The 18,378-nt window shown below is 40.7% G+C and overlaps 1 protein-coding gene across 6 annotated transcripts in view; it reads right to left on the bottom strand.

Annotated features, from left to right (window-relative positions):
* Positions 1-12,588: 12,588 nt before the first annotated feature.
* Positions 12,589-18,378, bottom strand: part of PFKFB3 (6-phosphofructo-2-kinase/fructose-2,6-biphosphatase 3) — a 54,929-nt gene continuing 49,139 nt past the window's right edge. For 5 of the 6 annotated variants that reach the window (XM_075273954.1, XM_075273950.1, XM_075273952.1 and 2 more), the window contains 6 exons: positions 18,177-18,281; positions 17,948-18,077; positions 17,773-17,835; positions 17,495-17,559; positions 17,079-17,243; positions 12,589-14,787 (listed from right to left, as the gene is read on the bottom strand). In XM_075273954.1, coding sequence (XP_075130055.1) covers positions 14,731-14,787; positions 17,079-17,243; positions 17,495-17,559; positions 17,773-17,835; positions 17,948-18,077; positions 18,177-18,281 — 585 coding nt within the window. In that variant the 3' untranslated portion in view covers positions 12,589-14,730. Of the gene's footprint in view, positions 14,788-16,875; positions 16,899-17,078; positions 17,244-17,494; positions 17,560-17,772; positions 17,836-17,947; positions 18,078-18,176; positions 18,282-18,378 lie in introns of all 6 variants that reach the window. The other variant, XM_075273951.1, reaches the window with a different exon arrangement.

The following is an 18,378-nucleotide window of genomic DNA, read 5'->3' as shown; positions in this document are numbered from 1 at the left end:
TAGCCCCTCTGCTGCCTAAGGTGGAGGTCACACGGAGTAACGTGTCGCGTGATGTGGCACGTATACGCCATGTGAGATTTTGTGGGCCGTATATGCTCCCATTGATTTCAATGGGAGCGTGGATCATAAACGCCGTGTTATTTTGTGGCCGTGATTTTGCGGCCGCAAAATAACGCTGCGTTTACGGTCCACGCTCCCATTAAAATCAATGGGAGCATATACAGCCCGCAAAATCTCACACGGCGTATACGTGCCACATCACGCAGCACGTTACTCCATGTGAACTCCCCCTAAGGATTGATGACCGGGGAGGAGGGTATGATATAGTCTTTGTTTTGATCTTCTGCATCAGGCAGCAGACTTTTCAGACCCCAGAGTATAATAATCGGAGACCCAGAGGAGGTAAAGTAACATAATAAACAGTGTTACTCACCTCTCTGGGATCCCGTGTTAATCCTAGCCGGCTTCGGTCCTGTATGGTAATGTCCCAGACCACGTGACATCTGGGACATTACCATAAAGGCCCGAAGCCTGTGCTAGCAGTAACAGGCTGTTACTTATAGCACAGGCTTCAGGCCTGTATGGTAATATCCCAGACGTCATGTTGCCCGGAATATTACCATACAAGCCCGAAGTCTACTAGGATTAACACCAGATCCCGGAAACGAAAAATCCAGCGTCGACCAGGCGATGTATAAATAAAATATAACTTTTATTTACTTTCCATAAAATAGATAGTAACCACAGGGAGCTGGTCAGAGATGTAATAGCCGTACTATGCTGTGATTACTATGTAACTATTTTATGGAAAGTAAATAAAAGTTATATTTTATTTATACATCACCTGGTCGATGCTGGATTTTTCATTTCTAAGCTTCAGGTTATACCTCTGCACATAGCCTATAGGAATTTAGTTTTTATATGTGTAGGCACACAATCTGTGCCAGTTCCAATTTGTCATACACTGACAATTATTTTCAGGATCCTCTTGCATCAGTTTTTCAGATAATAATAAATCTGCCTTCTTTTAATGTAACCTGGTCACAATATTGTCCACAGCTTGCTATAAACACTTCAATGGTTTTTAGTTATATCATTGTAGTAACAACTCAGCTGCACAATAGGCTTCTTGTCTTACATTCCTGACATTTATGATGGTATTTTATGGCTTCACTTCCTTTCACTGTGTTGGCCTGAATAAGCCCCAGGGTTAAATAAAAGGTGACTGACTTATTTGCCAGACATCAGTCAGTCTGTGATAAAAATAGAAAAAGGGGCTGAACCATGGGTTTTCCTGCACCCAGTGTCACAGCGGGATTTTCTTTAGTACATGCTCTATGTCACATACACAAATACCACACACACTGACTACTACCATGTAAACACAGGTGTTTTCACTGTACACTACTAATACATTGATGATGATGATGATGATGATGATAGCATCATTGCTGATGCTATACGTGCTAGTTTGTATACTAGTATAGGATTAAATGGATTCTTTATTGCTTCTGACAAACAGTAATGCACCTGGTAGTGTCGCCTGTGGTAGGATACTTGCTAATACACTCTCTTTCTCTCTAGCAAGTTACAATATAGAAGTGTTTAGGCTTTTGGCTGTTACAACATATACAACAATCAGCCATAATATTAAAAATGCCTAATATTGTGCTGGTCCTTCTAATGTACTAAAACAGCACTTTCCCCCTTGAAGGCATGTACCATGTAAGACCTATGAATGGGTCATGTGTTGTCTACCACCAATATGTTAGTAGCAGGTCCTTATAATCATGAGATGGGGTCCAGATTTTTTTTCTGGCGCCCCCCCACGGGTAAGTAACATGCACATGAATGTCAAGACCCAAGTTTTCTGAGCAAAAGGTTGCCCAGAATATCACATAGCCTCTGCTGACTTTCTTTTCCCATAAAAACACACACCTATGTGCTTATGTGCAAGATGTCAAAGAAAACATGTTAAGATCAGGAACTAATGGAATTTGACCAGGTGGTTTAACTTTTGTATCCAAGGTGCATCAATGTGCCTTGGGTGCCCATGACCCTGTTGCTAGTTCAACAGCTAACCATTGCATACCTCACTCAACAATACTTCCCCAAAAATCTATACTGTCAACTATATTACTCAAAAGGGCATTTACATTCTCATTTGAAGTTACATGCCATGGAGCAGACCATGAATTCTTTCATCATGGTTTTTCCTAGTACTCAAGAAAGTTAATAAACTTGTGCATATTTCTGTGTCAAATCATATGGAAATAGGCATACAGAAGTGATTCCCAAAAGGGGTGCTGTGGCACCTAGAGGTTCCTTGGAAACCTTCCAGGGGGCCACAACACTCTAGTAGGGAAGATGAACACATGCCTTCATGCAATATTATCTATGTTTTTAGGAAGTTATTTGTCTTTTAGTAAAAATTATTTAGTAGGGGTGTCCCAGGGAATGTTATTTTTTTTTCTCTAGCCCTGAGTCTGAAAAGGTCCCAAAACAGAGATATCTGGTGGGGTATACAGGCTAGTGTATACCTACAGAGATAAGAAGTCAACTGTTTGAATGAGCTGTCTTATCAATATTATAGGAATACTCCTTTAATTTAGGGGGTGTGATTTCATCTGTGAGTGTGCATTATACTATATTATTCTTATTACAGTGAGCACAGTGTACACATTCATTCATATTAGTTTTAGTCAGTATTATGGTGCATGTAGGGAAACTGACCATTATACTTTCAGGGTGCCATGTTCCAACTCTTAATGTGTGAATCGGACATGACTGCTGCAATTTATTGGCTGAGCAGACCTAGTAAGCATCAGAAATAATATTGTTTTTAAAGTCTATACATATGGTACATTGTTTCTATGAAAAGACATACAGTATTCCCTTATTTGGACATCTACTACATATTAAACATTAATCTGTTTCTGAAAATCCTGTCGAGAATAACCCACTAAGTAGTCACAGTCATATGACATACTTGGGATAATCTGAATTCCATGTAAGCACCTTTACTCCTCTCTGACTTACCTTTCTCCATGTCAGATGTCTGAGTCTATCCCTGAGTCATAGGTTCAAAGTTTGACAGCAAGACTTACACTTATCATCCAGGAAACTAGGAGATAACTTCTACTATACAAGGTTCAAGTTTCATTTACAATATGTATCACTTCCTCTGCACACAGAGATATAAAGTATTATATTTAGTAATGAATATTAATTAGTGTTAATAGTAAATTGAGACATTTCATGGTGTCACAGGCCCAATCCGCCCCCACAAAAAAAGCTATATTAAATACCTTACCTAAGAATAAGAATTCAACTGTGATCATTAAATATATAAATATAACTCAATGACATAACATTACCATAACCAATAACTGGGTGACCAAGTCCCACTAACAAACACCGCGACTTAAAGGAGAATTGTCCTTAAAAAGGAAGTGGGGGTGGGTGGGCTGGAGCTCAAGTTTATAGTTCTTCACAGACAGACTGCTTGACCACAGCGGGGAATCTCCTCCTTATAAAGCTGAATTTTCCCACCGCTGAAACTGAACTACCAATCACTGTTGCTACAGGAGTAATCTGCCCAGCAACAGAAACTTCTGGATCCAGGATGAAACCAAGGGCAACAGGATACCTGGGGGAGTTCATTGGTAAGTACCAATATACGCCTGAGAAGAAAAGAGGGGGAGAAAACCACTGAAAAAAAAACACACAAAAAAAAAACAGAAAACACTTCATAATTTTTGATTAAAAATTGTAAATTGGCGGTGGGCTGTGACTCCATGTGTCCCCCAGGCTAACAGCTCTGGGGAGCCCCTTTTCATGACTGTTGTCAGTGGAGTAAAATATTCTTGTTTACTTCTAGAGTGATATCCTGACCCAATACAGTTCTATCCAGTTGAGACAATCTTCTGTCAGCTCTATAGTCGGGAAGCCAAACTGATATAATGCGGCTCAATTGACACTATATTCATGTTCAAATATATAAGCGGAGATATACAATTCCACATGTGCCATGTTTTTTTAGTACAGTTGGAGCTTTGGGATACATAACCTGTCAAATATACCACCAATTGGCACTTTTTTTTAATAATTTGCCCACTAAGTTCTTGTTAGACTTGTATACCTCATCCAATGCAACAGATGTCTCAACTAAAAGACATGACATAAGAGCAGTATTCTATACCAGTGGGATATCACTTCTCAAAACCAGAGCACTCTGCTGAAGACCCTCAAGGGGTCTATATCAATGTGTGATCAGTAGGGGGCCAACGCCTAGGCCCCACCAACCAAGCCCCATAGCCTCTTCCCTATACTGATGATGCCACATTCCTCGGTCACTTGGGGCAGCTCAATCCCAATTAAATTAATAGGATTAAATTGTAATACCAAGCGCAACCTCTACACAATGTATGGCACTGTGCTTGATATTCAGTGAAGAGGCCGCAACACTCAACCAAATCCTGCAGCCTCTTCAACTAGCTGATAGGTGGGAATCCTATGTGTTGGACGCCCACTGATCAATTGTAAGTTCCAGAAAACCCCTTTAATGTCATGACATTTATTTTTTTAACTCCGTAAATGCAGAACTTTTGAAGTAAAGATGTTTACCTGATTTGACACTTAAGATTTAATATGAAAACCATATTTTACCATCGTCACATCTGTAATATATTTTCCATCATTGCTAAGGGAGCGTTCACACTACCGTCGGTGTCCGACAGCTAGTGTCCACTGCTAATGTCCGTGCGGACATTAGCATCGGACACTAGCTGTGTCCGTGACATTTTGCATTGATTTAAATGGACATCGGGTGTGTTCTTTTCAAGGGGACAGCAAAACCCGACATGTAGGTTTTTGCTGTCCGCTTGAAAAGTCGGACATCTTTGGGAACGGACACTTAAGGACACCCACGGACAGCAAAAGAACACACCCGATGTCCATTTAAATCAATGCAAAATGTCCCGGACACAGCTAGTGTCTGCTGCACAAGATTTTTCCCGGACATTAGCAGCAAACACTAGCTGTCGGACACCGACGGTAGTGTGAACGCCCCCTAAGCTATCCATCTACTTTCACTAGTTTTGTGACTTTTTGGGTTCTCCGCTACAGAGTGCACAAGGATGTCATCATGCATGTCTGTACTGGTGCCACTTTATATAGCATGATGAGACACAAAGCCACTGCTTAATTGCTAGATCTGTCCCAATATCTCAATGGCATTCAGATCTAGGTGTAAGCCATTCAAGAACCCTCCATTTCTTTTTCCCTTCCCCAGACATGTCTTGTTGGATTTATTGATATGTTTTGAGTCCTCAATAGGCTCATTTTTACTTTCTGGCTGGATGGGATGGAACTGTTAGGACCACTACTAATCCTGAGAATGAAGGTGTTACAGTGCTAGCTTAGCGCTATGCTCCCTTTGTTTGTTTGTTTTCAGCACAGTGACACTCCTGGCACCATCTGTGCAAGTAACTGTGGAAATCCTGTTTATTTCAGACTGCAAGCTCAGTTACTTTTATCTCTCTTTACAGCAAGGAATATGCTGTGAAGGTTTTGGGGATTTTTTGTTTTTTTTTGTAGCATAGATACATATGACAAAGACCTCTGCCTGCAAAAAAGTAAGCAACATATGGCTTCAGAAAGAATAGCATCACTAAAAAGTCAGCCCAGCTGAGCTCACATGGAAGTGATATTAATTGCCTGGAGTCTGTTTGCCCAGCCACATACTGTAACACTCCTCCTCTTAGAAGACTAGAACTGAGGTAATGTTGAGTTAGAACGAAACCTGACTGTAGTCACATAGGCACTTTCCACAGAAGAAAGCAATTCCCTGCCGGCCACAGGCTGCCAGCTGAGCTTCTATATTTGTTGGCAGTGTCCATCTGAATATTAGTGACCTTATTTATGTAACAGCTTATTTAACCTGTTTCTCTTGGCTAAGAGGAACCTATACTATGCACATAACATGTCTCATTAGTAAAGTAAATTTTTGAATTTTATTCAGCTCGAAAGTCTAAATTTTTATATGATAACACACAGTTGTTGGATATTAGTCAAATTATAGAGTCTCATTGGTTCATTCTTTTTCCTGCACAACCTGGAATGTGAACAGACTGCTGTCATACAACTACTCCTGATGAAGGCAATGCTTATTATTATTATTATTATTATTATTATTATTATTATTTATATAGCACCATTAATTCCATGGTGTTTTACATTTGCAGGTTTACAAACGGCACACAAAGTACACAAAACAAATATAATATTAACTATGACTAACTGGCACAGTGGGATAGAGGACGTGCCAATAAAGCTTTTATTATTTGATTTGATACCCCTTTAAATGTTCAGTAATGGTGGGGGCTATAGAAACAAAAAATTCCAACTGTGCCAGAATCAAGGAGTGCCTGTTAACAGATGCTAAGAACTGGAGTTGGTGATGGTGGTAAAAGGTCCTTTTTAAGCAGCACCCCTTGACTAATACAATGACTAGAAATTCAGCAAGCATCTAAAATTGGCCAGACAATATGTCTGCACTAAAGAAAATATAGACAGATAAAGTTATTACGTTGAAACTTTTAGTAAACATTGTATTCCTCATAAAATAATTCTGGTGGATCTTTTCATTGGATTCTACACAGTGTGGTCAATTTCAAACATAGTTAAAACTATATTACGCATGTGTTCAGAATATTTTGATATTTATATATATCCATAAAGAGGAGTATGGTTGGCCACTGCTTTAGAATACAATCACATTCTTTAGTCTGCATCTATCTATCTATCTATCTATCTATCTATCTATCTATCTATCTAAAACCCAGAGTCTTTGGAAAAAAGCAGAATAAACGCTCTTAAAGAGAAGAAAAAATGAGTCCCTGGTATAAACCCGACTGGAAGAAGCCAAGACCCTGGGAAGGGGAAAAAAAATAAAGCAGATGGTGGCCAATACTTACACACCACCACATGTGGTCTTCCCACATGCGATAATAAATTTTGCAGACTGGGGTTTTTGGGCCTTGCACATCATCTGGAAAACAGACCCTGAAAAACCATGAAGCGCGTTGTTGGGTCTAGATGACTTTGAGAGAGTGGTCCAACAAGACAGGGCAAGGAAAAAAAGAGCCTCAGTTCCAGGAAGTTAATCTGGAGGGAGGCCTCTCATTTGGATGACAGACCATGGGTGGAAAAGTACCGAAAAAACGCTTGGAGGGATTACCTGCCAATGGAGGGGAAGAAAGGACATCCTCAGGAACAACTCCCTGGGGAGAAGAGCAACAGAGAAGTTCCCTGCAAATCCAGGGAGTCAGAAGGATCAGGCAGTCGAGGCTCTGGACTGGAAAGCATGAATCTTGAACTTCAGGAGAACACACCCGTCCTACAGACAACAGAGAATCATGTACAGGAAGTCCATGCGCTGAGAAGGTACAAGACCAGACTTTTCCTTGAGCCAGCTGAATTGGTGAAGGAGATTCATGATGACTGGTCAGGTGGAGAAAATCTGTATCGAGGTACGCATTGTGAATATCAATAAATGATAGGGATTCACTGGACTCCAGAGATGCCACCAACGACCAACAAGATGGGGAGAAAGGAGCCCTCATCTTGGGTATGGAGAAAGGGTAGAATAAAAGACAGAACACTCTGAATTGGCTTGGGAAATAAAGATGTTCTTTAGGTATAAACAGGAGACTGGTACCGGAGAGCTCAGAAAGGCTTCAGTGATGTTGTTGACACCACCTTTTGGTCCCAGGCATCGTCAACACTGGCAAGCCTGGAGAATGCACCCACCCACCGAAGGAGCTTCAAGTTGGGAATGACCTTCATGTAGTGGAGAATGGGAAGTCTTAGAACTAGAAGAGGAAGGTCTTAAGGGCTTGGGAAAGACAGGTCTTGCCCTGACGGTGGGCTTCCTAGAGCAGAAGTCTCAGGAGGACTGCTCTCCAAGGAAAGGTGGAGTGTAACAGGAGCAAAAATGCAGAGAGCGGCTGGATGAGTATGGCTGGTGGAGAAAGCTGCTAAGGGAGAAAAGAGCTCTTTCCCCTGGTAGCTGCAGTGATGAGTTTCTGTCCTGTTCATCCCAGAGAAGGGGACAAAGCAGATTCAGCAGTCCATGACCAGAGCCAAACAGAATGGCAGATTTTCAGCCACCGCGTTGGCTGCTGATTGGCAGAACGGCGAGCTGCTTCCAGAGAGGCATCACACAGACACTTGGAGGCATTCAGGGAAAGAAAGACGAGAAGCTGGATGTTCTGAAGGGGGAGTCCTGCAAATCTTGTTGATCCAAGGAACAGCAAGCAAAGGCTGCAGGAAGAAGCCAGCCACTATAAAGGCCTTAGAAAGGTAGTCCACCCTCAGTCTGAGGGAACCCAAAAGGAAGCGGAATCTGCTAGGGCCAGGGCAGTGGCCATGGATAGCTGAGCTATGGCGAATCTACCGCTACAGGCACTGACCATTTGGAGGAAACAGAATGCCCAAATTCTAGTGGAAGGTAAATTATAGTCTGAGTGGAGCCAGTCTTTCTGCTATATATGTTTGAAATCCCTGTGAGGTGTCAAAAAAAAAAGGAGGGCGGCGATTCGCTTTGACTACTCTGAGATGCCCTCCTGGGAGGCCGGTAGAGAGTCCTTTGAAATATGTATCTCTGACCGCACAGATGAGCTTCTGCATAGCAGCGGCTATTGATATGCCTAGCTGAAGCTCAGTCAGAGGCATCCTGTCACGTTCGTGTCTGAGTCCAGACCCAGATTCCTGACTGCAGGTTGCACCGCTAAGGAAACAGGGGAAGGAGACTATCCCTGGCACTATGGTGGCTAACTAGGCCCTGCCTACGGGTCGTGGTCAGCTGCCCCCAAGCTAGTCTTGGCCCCGACAACTCCTGGCTCTCTAGCACGAAGACCTAGCCGAAAGATAGGGCAAGAGCTATAGGAGAGCTAGGGACTGGGGTTTCTAAGGTGGTGACCCCTACCGAAATCAAGGTGCAGCTGCAGACAAACAAACGGGATGGGAGGTGCTGGACAACGGACACACAGCACAACACAATACAAAACAAGGGAATGCGGAGAGGGACAGTGGAGAGGTGAGGAAAGGGTTAAGACAGGACTGGAGCAAAATAAACTGGAACCCACCTCAAACAACCAGATAGTGCCAAGCAAACCGAAGTGAAGGACAGGGCAGAGTAGAAGTGTGGAGGGGAGAACCAAACTCACACACAATCACTCAAACTCCTTCCTAGACAGTAGCAGCACAAACAAAACACTCCTCCTCCCTGGGCCATGAATTTTAGGTTGGGACCACAAAAACCGGCAACTATTGGAGCTGCCCTCTTCCTGATAAAGGCCCCAGAATCCTCCCATAGGTTGATGGCAATCCTTAACACCTGAGGTTCGATTCTTGGAACCTCAAGTATGCTCAGAGGACTGACACTACATACAAAACCGATGGTCCAGTGGCAAAGAAACCCCCAGCAGAACACAGGAGCCCGAATCAAATTCCCAGCTGACACCTACACCGACATATACAAAAATAAGGTCATGACACATCCCCAGGAGAAGCAGGCCAGGCATGGGGAGACTAGGTGCCTCCTATTGGAGTAGAGCCAGAGCTGTAGCCCTATCTGGGGGAGGACCAGAAAAAGTGGAGGGTGACAGTGACCTGGGATTGGAAGAAATATGGAAGGGCTGTCTGATAGGGTCACCCATGGTCCAAGTATGGAAGCCAACCAGGGCTCCTGACCACCGGTCGGTAGCCTTAAAAAAAATAAAAAAAAAAGCTGGGGGGAACCAGACAGATGTTCATGAAGAAGGAGGAGATCTGCTGCACCAGATATCCTCTATGGAACAGGGCAAAAAACCCTTAGGATGCACTCAGCATTGGTTGTCAGTGGGCAGAAGACCAGGATTCAACATAGAAAGGGGACTAGGAGGGCTCCAAGACCTGATACACCATCTTCCAGCACCATAGAGTAGCCCCTTCAGTGAACCTTGTACATAGAAGTGGGGTCACCGGCAATCCGGGCTCCAATGTGGCAGTGGTGTGGACTGGGTTACTGTGAGGCCGTCTAACAGAGTACAACATCCACATTTGGGGTGCGGCTATTGTGGCGTACTCGCTGAAGACCCCCTGCACCAGAAAAAAATAAAATAAAAATTGTGTAATACAGAAGACCTTATATAGGTTGAGTCGACTTTCTACAAACACTAGGCTAGAACTGGCTAGCATAATGTCTGTGAAGAGAGTATAGCCCAGGGGCAAAGCTGACTTTTTTTTTTATTCTTAGTGTCAACCTCCTAGTGGTCAGATCTATACCAGTGCGGCTACGTTCCCCAATGAAAAACGTAAGAAACATTCTGATTCAATATCAAGCAGCTTTACAGTCAGACCCATCAGTGAAACCTTGAGAAAGAAGTACTATTAGGGCTCGTTCACACAGGGGCGGTGGGGAGCCGCGTCACTCTCGGATCAAAACCCGCCTGCCATGACCGTCGCGATCGCGATCAAATGAATGAGCCAACACCGGAGGTTGCTGCAGCCAAGCGGAAGCCGCGGGTCAGCGAGCCACAGAATCCGCCTGAAGAAAGGGCAGCTCGCTTCTTTTCTCCACTAGCGGTGACATGCTGCTAGCGGAAAAAGGAACGCTAGTGGTCTCCATAGACCACCATTGTATGGAAGTGTGTTTTGTGGCAAAATCCGCCTCCTTGCCCACGTGTGAACTAGCCCTAAACCTCAGAAGTCTTCCCTCCATTCAGTTTTTGCTTGAAATATAAACTGAGAATTCTTATTTATTTTTAGTCATTTACAGTCATTTACTGTGGTTGCTTAACCCCTTCCCGACATCTGCCATAATGTACAGCAGAGACCTGGAGCTAATGCCCACGATTAGAGTTCACAAGGATATTGGCATTACACTGCGGTGTGTCTGATCCAAAGTGTCTTCAAATTTTCCTGAATTTTGACTTACAGCAGAAGTGTACTTACTACACGTGTTTGAATAATACACAGTAGATGCAAAAAGAAATGTATAGTAAGTGAATATAAACATGTCCATCCTATGAAGGAAATAGTAATCTATGGGCAGAATAGATGGCCATGTGTATACCCAGACACCAGTGGACAAGATTTCTTATGCAGCCAGTTCAGAGGTAGATATACATATTCAATAGCCGTTTCAGCCAACAGCTTTTTGTCCCAACTACTTCACACTTGGTTTGGACAAGCATGCAGGTGTTATTAAAGGAGTTTTACCACAAACTGACATCATATACTTAAATATGTAGAATATATTTAAAGAAAGAATATACAAATAAAATCTCTCTTTTCACAAAATTCAGCGTACCCCGCTATACATCTTCATAGAACAAAGTTGAAAATATTGGGCTATGACATATAGCGGAGTGGATGTGTTGACTCATATGTGGCATTATTGATTCTCACTAGAACCCATAGTAATACAGCAGGGGAAAAGTCTTTGTATTGATAGAAGTGAGGGCGGTAAGGGGTTAGACTGCACACACTGACACTCCTGAACTGTGGGACAATGAAAGAAGCTAGTCTAGAACACAAACCATTTCTGAGAAAATGGTATACAAACAGAAATGTCCTTAGAAATTCTCAAAAATATGAGATGCATGGTGTCACTTTCCACTGACCCATTCTTCTGCCTTGTTACTAAGGGCTCTCAAATTGAAAAAGTCTCTAAAGTAATATCTATAAATTCTGTTTGGTAATCTTTCCACATAGCTGGAGTTCTGGAAGCCCAAAGAGTGAGCAGAAGTCGAACTGCAGGATTCCAAAAGGAATGCATAGAGACCAGTAACCAAGGTTAGGGGTCCCCACCCCAAGGGACACAAGTTTTCAAAAGTAAAAGGGAAGAAGAGGCGAGAACCACCCCCTGGGCGTCAATTCCCCCCTTAGATCTAGTACTTGTACCTGTAAATAGGTATCAACACAAGCGTTTTTGAAATCACAGCATTTGCACTGAGGATTATTTTCTGTGGATGGGATTAGCTAGAATCTCATCCAATTTGCAAGTAATGTAAAATACAGCGGTTATTGCCGCAGCCAAATCCCAGCATTTATGATACGTGTCGTCCCAGCCTTATATGTGTAAGATCTGATTATTTTTTGAATTTAAGGTTCCTTTAGATTAGGATTAACTGACTACTTTTTCAGATGCTAAAAGTCATGTTTGATGAAGACCTCCCTGTGTTTTCCACTGCTTGAGTCTTCATCTTAAGGCTGAGGCCCTACGTTGCAGAAATGCAGCTTTTGTTGCAGATATTGCTGAGGGTTTTTTTTGAGTCAAAGCCAAGAATTACCACAAAAGTAATAGGAAATATACAGGAAGCTTCTTATACTTTTCCATTCTACTCAATACAGTTCTGGATTTGGCTCAAGGAAAAAAAAAAAAAAAAAAAAAAAAAGTTGCATTTCCACAACGTGGGGCCTCAGCCTAATAAGACTAAACAAAAAATAAATAAATACAATTTTAACTGTTATTTAATGACAATTTAAAAAAAAAAAAAAAATATATATATAAAAAAAAAAAGAAGATCCACACATAATACATATTCTAGAAGTGATTTAACTTTATTGGTCCAGCAACTGCAAAATATACAAATATCTGAAAGGCATGTCTTGTATCAGCTGGCATACCAGACAAATAGTTACATAAAAATACAATTAATATGTCACAAACGAAATGGAAACATAAGATGTTTTTACAACATTAAATAAATAAATAGCATACCTAAAACATAAAAAAATGTAAGTTTTACAAAGAAATTAAAAAAAAAAAAAAAAAAAAAAGTTGGTCTTTAAAGTTTCACTTATAAAGGATGTCACGTTAACACATTCCAATGAGACCAACTAAAACATATATATGGCGATTTAAAGCCAAGAGTCTCAAGAAACAGTAATAACCAGCACCAAACATAATGATTGTTAAATCCTCATGTTAGAGGTATTACTAAATGTAATTTACTGTGCCGGGAAGATGTAAAAACAATGCCATTATTACATGCGCAATGTATCCAAGGGGTGCTCTTATAAACCAGATGGATCCAGAGATCACTGGATTGTGTGTAGAATATTTGTAAATCTATGGCTATATATGAATAAGACCTTTACCATTAAGCCAGTCCGTGTGTACATACGTGCACTACCCAGTGGACTTTAATGACATTTTAGTGACAGACTCACTTACTTACTAGATAACTTCAAAATTTAAAAGAAAAACAAAAAAACAAACATAAAAAAAACAACATTTTCCAGTCAAACACTATTATTCACAAAAAAATATATATATTTTTTTTTTTTTTTTTTTTTTTTTTACAAACAAACAGTTTTACAGGTCCACAACAGTTGACTGTGCCCCGTAATACCAAATCACACGCTTCTTGGATATCTATATAATCTAACCGTTCAGCCCAATATATCAGTCCTAGTGCAACAGTAATGGTGGCTCTCACCGAGATTCAGATCAGCAGATGAAAGCCACTATTGTGTTTCCAGGTGTCAGACATAACCATACATCTCAGCCATATCAGTCCATGCCATGAATTCTGAGCATCATATGAGCCTCACAACCCTGTCACAAACATTAAAGTGCAAGTATGCATCATTGAGATATAGTGAAATCTGTACAAAAATAGAAACCTCCCTCCCAAATATTTCTATCATTTTGCTCCTCAAGGATTTCACCAATAGGAAAGAGCTAAATGATATGGCCAATCCCACTACCACATTCATAAAGTGTGTGTGTGCGCGCCAACGAGAAAAAGGGGAAGGCTTTGCCAACAGAAGCCGCTCCAGGAAATTCAAATTATAGAGAGCAGTCAAAGAATATTGTCCTACCAGCAGCTTTTAGAGAGACCTAGAGGAACCTATTATTTCTGCCATACAGTAGGACCATATGGAAACAAGATAAACAACTCAAGCAGCTGGTCACTTCTATGTATGCATCAATACAGCAATCTGGTCCATGAAACATACAGCACACTAGCATAAAGTCAATTGAAGCATAATGTTAAAGTTACAGAACAGAACGAGCTTGTCTGAAGATTTGCAATCTGTACTGGTAACCTGCCATAAGATTACTCTTCTATATGTAGCATTCCCATTACTGAACTAGGCCAGCAGTAACAATCTGTGGCTGCATCCCATACCACAGCGTGAATGTCACACATAATATGGCAGGAACAAAGTTTAACATACTCAGTATCTCACACAGTTTCAGGATGTACAGTAAGTATCTTGTAGCACAAGTAAATGGGGAAGGTAGCGTGTCATCTACCTTTCCAGTTTTAGGCTTCTTTCCTTCTTTTTAAATGGTCTAGCTAATACCATTTACAAAAAAAATAAAAAAAACAGGAAGTAGAATACAACTAAAATCAACTGAGTAAGATCTACAAAATGAAACAATAAAAACAGAATAACAGAAGATGAGATTTGGCGGTGTACAAGCAGTTCCAGCTGTGCACTCCGCAACTGAAATGACTTGGAGGCTCCTTGCTCGAATCTTTGTTGCAGAAGAAAGTACCAGAAAAAAAAAACAAAAAAAAAAAACCTTTGGTGTTTATCTGCTTTTCCAGTTTGATTTAATGTGTTCAGACATAAGCAGCTGCAGGCTCTAACATGAGTCCAATGAGAAGACATTCGCAGACAAGCTTTAGTAACGGAACGCAGAACGCAGAAACGAACAACGGATGATCACTTGTTGACGTCGCAGGTCTTGAACTGCCCGTGAAAATCAAGTTCACTCATGCCCTGCAATGAAGAAATTAGAGATGCATCATTGAACATATTAATTTTAATCTGTTTATTTTATGCTTTGAGCATGCAAGTGAGAATGGAAAAATTACAGCACACCAAAACATCAAGCAAATACACACACAGAAAATAAGGGAACAACTGTGCACCTACAGTCATAGCAAGAAAGTATGTCACATGTCATGCTGCGCTTTATTCATTGAGTAAAATGACGGAAACCTGATGGACCTAGTTATAGTCAGAGTCCGTCAGACAATGTTGGAGTTACATTAACTGTAGCAGACAGACAAAGCTACATTAACTATATTGTAAACATGATGGGTGCCGTCTTCCGTCCTGTTTGTTTACTTTTAAAAACATAAGAAAAAGTCATCCATACATGACTCTTCCTTCAGTCATAAAAATAGTAGTGTGAACCTACCCTAATGTAAATGTGAAACCAGCCTAAAATTTCAGTGTGACCTTAAATGATGAGGCCCTATGATGCTTATTTTGTTTCAGATTTTGCTGCAGTTTTTTGAGCCAAAGTAAGGATTGAGCAGAAGGCAGAAGTGTAAAGAACTTCTTATAGATTTCCCAGTCCTTTTGTAGCCATTCTTGGCTCTGGCTCAAAAAACAAAAAAAAAACCTGTGTTTCCACAATATGGAACGTCAGCCTTAAGGGTTTGTCAGACTTATGTAATTACATTATGTACTACAGTAATTTTCACTGGGGTATAGGTTGTTTCACCCCTATGTCAATGCTAAAAAACAGGCTGCCACATAATGGAAAATGAGTAAAAGGAGGAGGAGCTTTATTTTTTTCCAATCGTTTTCCAGCAGCACCCAGACAACCCCTTTAACTCTTCTGAAAGTCAAGGAATCTCCTTTTAAATCAAATTCAGGCACTAATAACCAGAAGGTTTTTTTTACAAGGTGTTTGACATGTCTTTGATGTAGTTTTTGATTTAAAAGAAAAGACTGTATGTGAATATACCCTAGTGAAACAGAGATGAGGACTCAACCACATGCCTCTATGCACCACACGTATGAATTTATTATACATAAAACATCTAACAATGTGCACTACTATGGAGGGAACAACAAGCATGTGCAAGACATGTTAATGGAGATGATTTCACAAAATGCAGATATAGTGTGTACAATATATTATCCTCTACTACAAGGTGACACTTTTCAGAGGGTTCACTTTATATATGAGAATTGTGGCCAGCATGCTCTCAACCAATTACCTTCTAAATAAAAATAAGGAAGCCAATGTGAAGTAATGACAAACTGAGAGCCTTTAAAATGAGGGGAAGAGAATGTAGGTTAATTTCAGTGGATGTTTACCCACCGGAAGTGATGGTCTGCATATTGTGCAAACCAACTATTGAGTACAGAAATGGGTATGCAGGTATTGTGAGGTCATCAATATCTATATATATGTATTGAAGAGGACCCTTCACTAGTTCCACCAGTACAAGTTCTTAGCATCTGTTAATAGGAGCCTCCCCTCTGTTTCCAGCCAAGTTGGATTTTTTTTTCCTAACCCACACTGTTCTAGAGCAATAAGCAAAATTACTTTTGGTGCCCGGTTTGCTATTTCAGCTCTGTGATATCATAAGGACAGAGTCAGGTGGGGTGGCTCAATTCAGAGCTCCAATCAGAGGCAGCCAGTGTCAGAGCACAGAATCACACCCCTTAGCAGCTCCTGCCTGACACCGCCCTCCTGACACTACAGAGCCTAACTAGTATTTCAGGCACCAAAACTAACAGCATTGATTGCTCAGGAATGATTCAGGGGTAAGAGTAAAAAAATCCAACTGTGCTGGAATCAGTGGAGCAGTAGCGATTGATGTAAAAAGCTGTTGGAGGTGGGAAAGATACTCTTTAAATATCAATAAATAAATCAGGAATGTGACAGACTTGTAACAGCACCTACTTCAGCTGATAACAAAACACATAGACAACATACTATTGGCCTAACAGGTAGACGGGCAATGGGATTCAATCCAGCAGGTTAGTGAATATTGCTGAACTTGAAAACATGTTAACTAAATGGCAAAGAACAATGAAAGAAGAAGGTAAGAAGTAAATACTTACAGGCAAGCCTTCCCTAGCAAAGGCTGTAAGGGGAAAATGGACAGATCAAAAGTCAGAAGTAGTTGCAGAAAACATTAAAAGAAGGCAGAAAGAAGGAGCAGGTCTACAAATTTCTAAGTGTATTCTACCCCACGTGTGACTCAGTCTATTAAGAGTACCATGATTATAAGACTGTACAGCGACTTGAAGACATTATAAAGTACCTGCGTAGCTTGTACAGTAGGTGGCTCCTGAGATGCACAACCGGACAGGGCTGAACCAAGATCATCTAAGCTGTTGATGCGTGCTTTTTTGGTTGGTTCTGGACTTGCTAGAGGGGTGACACTATTGCGCCTCATCAATGGAGGAGGAAGACCTTTCTTACAATCCTGCAGAATGTGAGAAGGCACATATGATTAATCAAAAAGTTACCTTTCCATTAAGTTCTGCAAAAAGTTACAGGAACAAAAGTCAAACAAGAATGAGTTTATATGGTGGCTGCAAGCAAACAATAGCATTTGTATTCCCAACACTCATTTCTAAAAGGTAGGGTTTGGGGTATTTTTTTGGTTTCTTTAATCAACTGTAATTTTTATTAAAGATATTTTCAGTACATAAAAGGTAGTATTTAATCACTCACCTCTGGTCTGTCCACATGGGTATTAACAGCATCTATGCTGAACGTGACCGTCTCAACATGGCATCCTAAAAATATAAGCAGTGTTAATGAAAATCACAACAGTCATTTTCTTCATATATCACTTATGTTAAATATACAAGACAGTACAGTTATATGGCATTACTGGTCAACAGCTTTCGCTACATCAGTCCTGATCTGTAATTGGTCACACAACCCTCTGCATACTTCTTCAAGCTAATGCATGCAATAAAGAACTACACACAATGAAAGACACTTACCATATGCAACCGGAGTCAATTTCAACATTGAATGCAGAGGACACCTGAGATATGGCATTTCATCTAGAAAGTAGGAAAAAGATCACAAGGGTTAAGATTATGTACAAAATAGCATCAAATCTTTAATGAACATAGTATAGGGTGTATATTCTGTATATAATATATGTATACATACCAGCAGATTTATCCAGAAAATAAGACAGGAGACACCTCATAACAGCCTGATGACAAATTACTAAGACATTCCCTTGTCTCTCCAGCTCCATGATGACAGGTTCCAGACGCTGCACTAGATCTTGGTATGACTACAACAACAACAAAAATGAAGTGTTAAATTCTGCAACATCCAACAATCAGTATTGTCATATAGTGAGGTTGACAACTACATCAATACTAGAACTCACCTCTCCAGACGGGTAGCGATAGTGATATTTATCCTGAGCACGTAACGCATATTCCTCCGGAAACTGTTCTTTTATCTCTTCATAAGTCTTTTCTTCACAAACACCCTGTTCAATAAAAAGAATTATCAGCATTATACGCTTTGACTTTCTTTATAAATTTGCAATAAAAGTACAAAAATTTACAGGATGTTATAAAAGGTAG

The sequence above is a fragment of the Leptodactylus fuscus genome, chromosome 5 (genome assembly GCF_031893055.1).
Source record: "Leptodactylus fuscus isolate aLepFus1 chromosome 5, aLepFus1.hap2, whole genome shotgun sequence".
In the NCBI taxonomy this organism is placed as follows: Eukaryota; Metazoa; Chordata; class Amphibia; order Anura; family Leptodactylidae; genus Leptodactylus; species Leptodactylus fuscus.
Note: the sequence above shows the minus strand (reverse complement) of the source record. Positions and strands in the feature narration are given on the sequence as shown.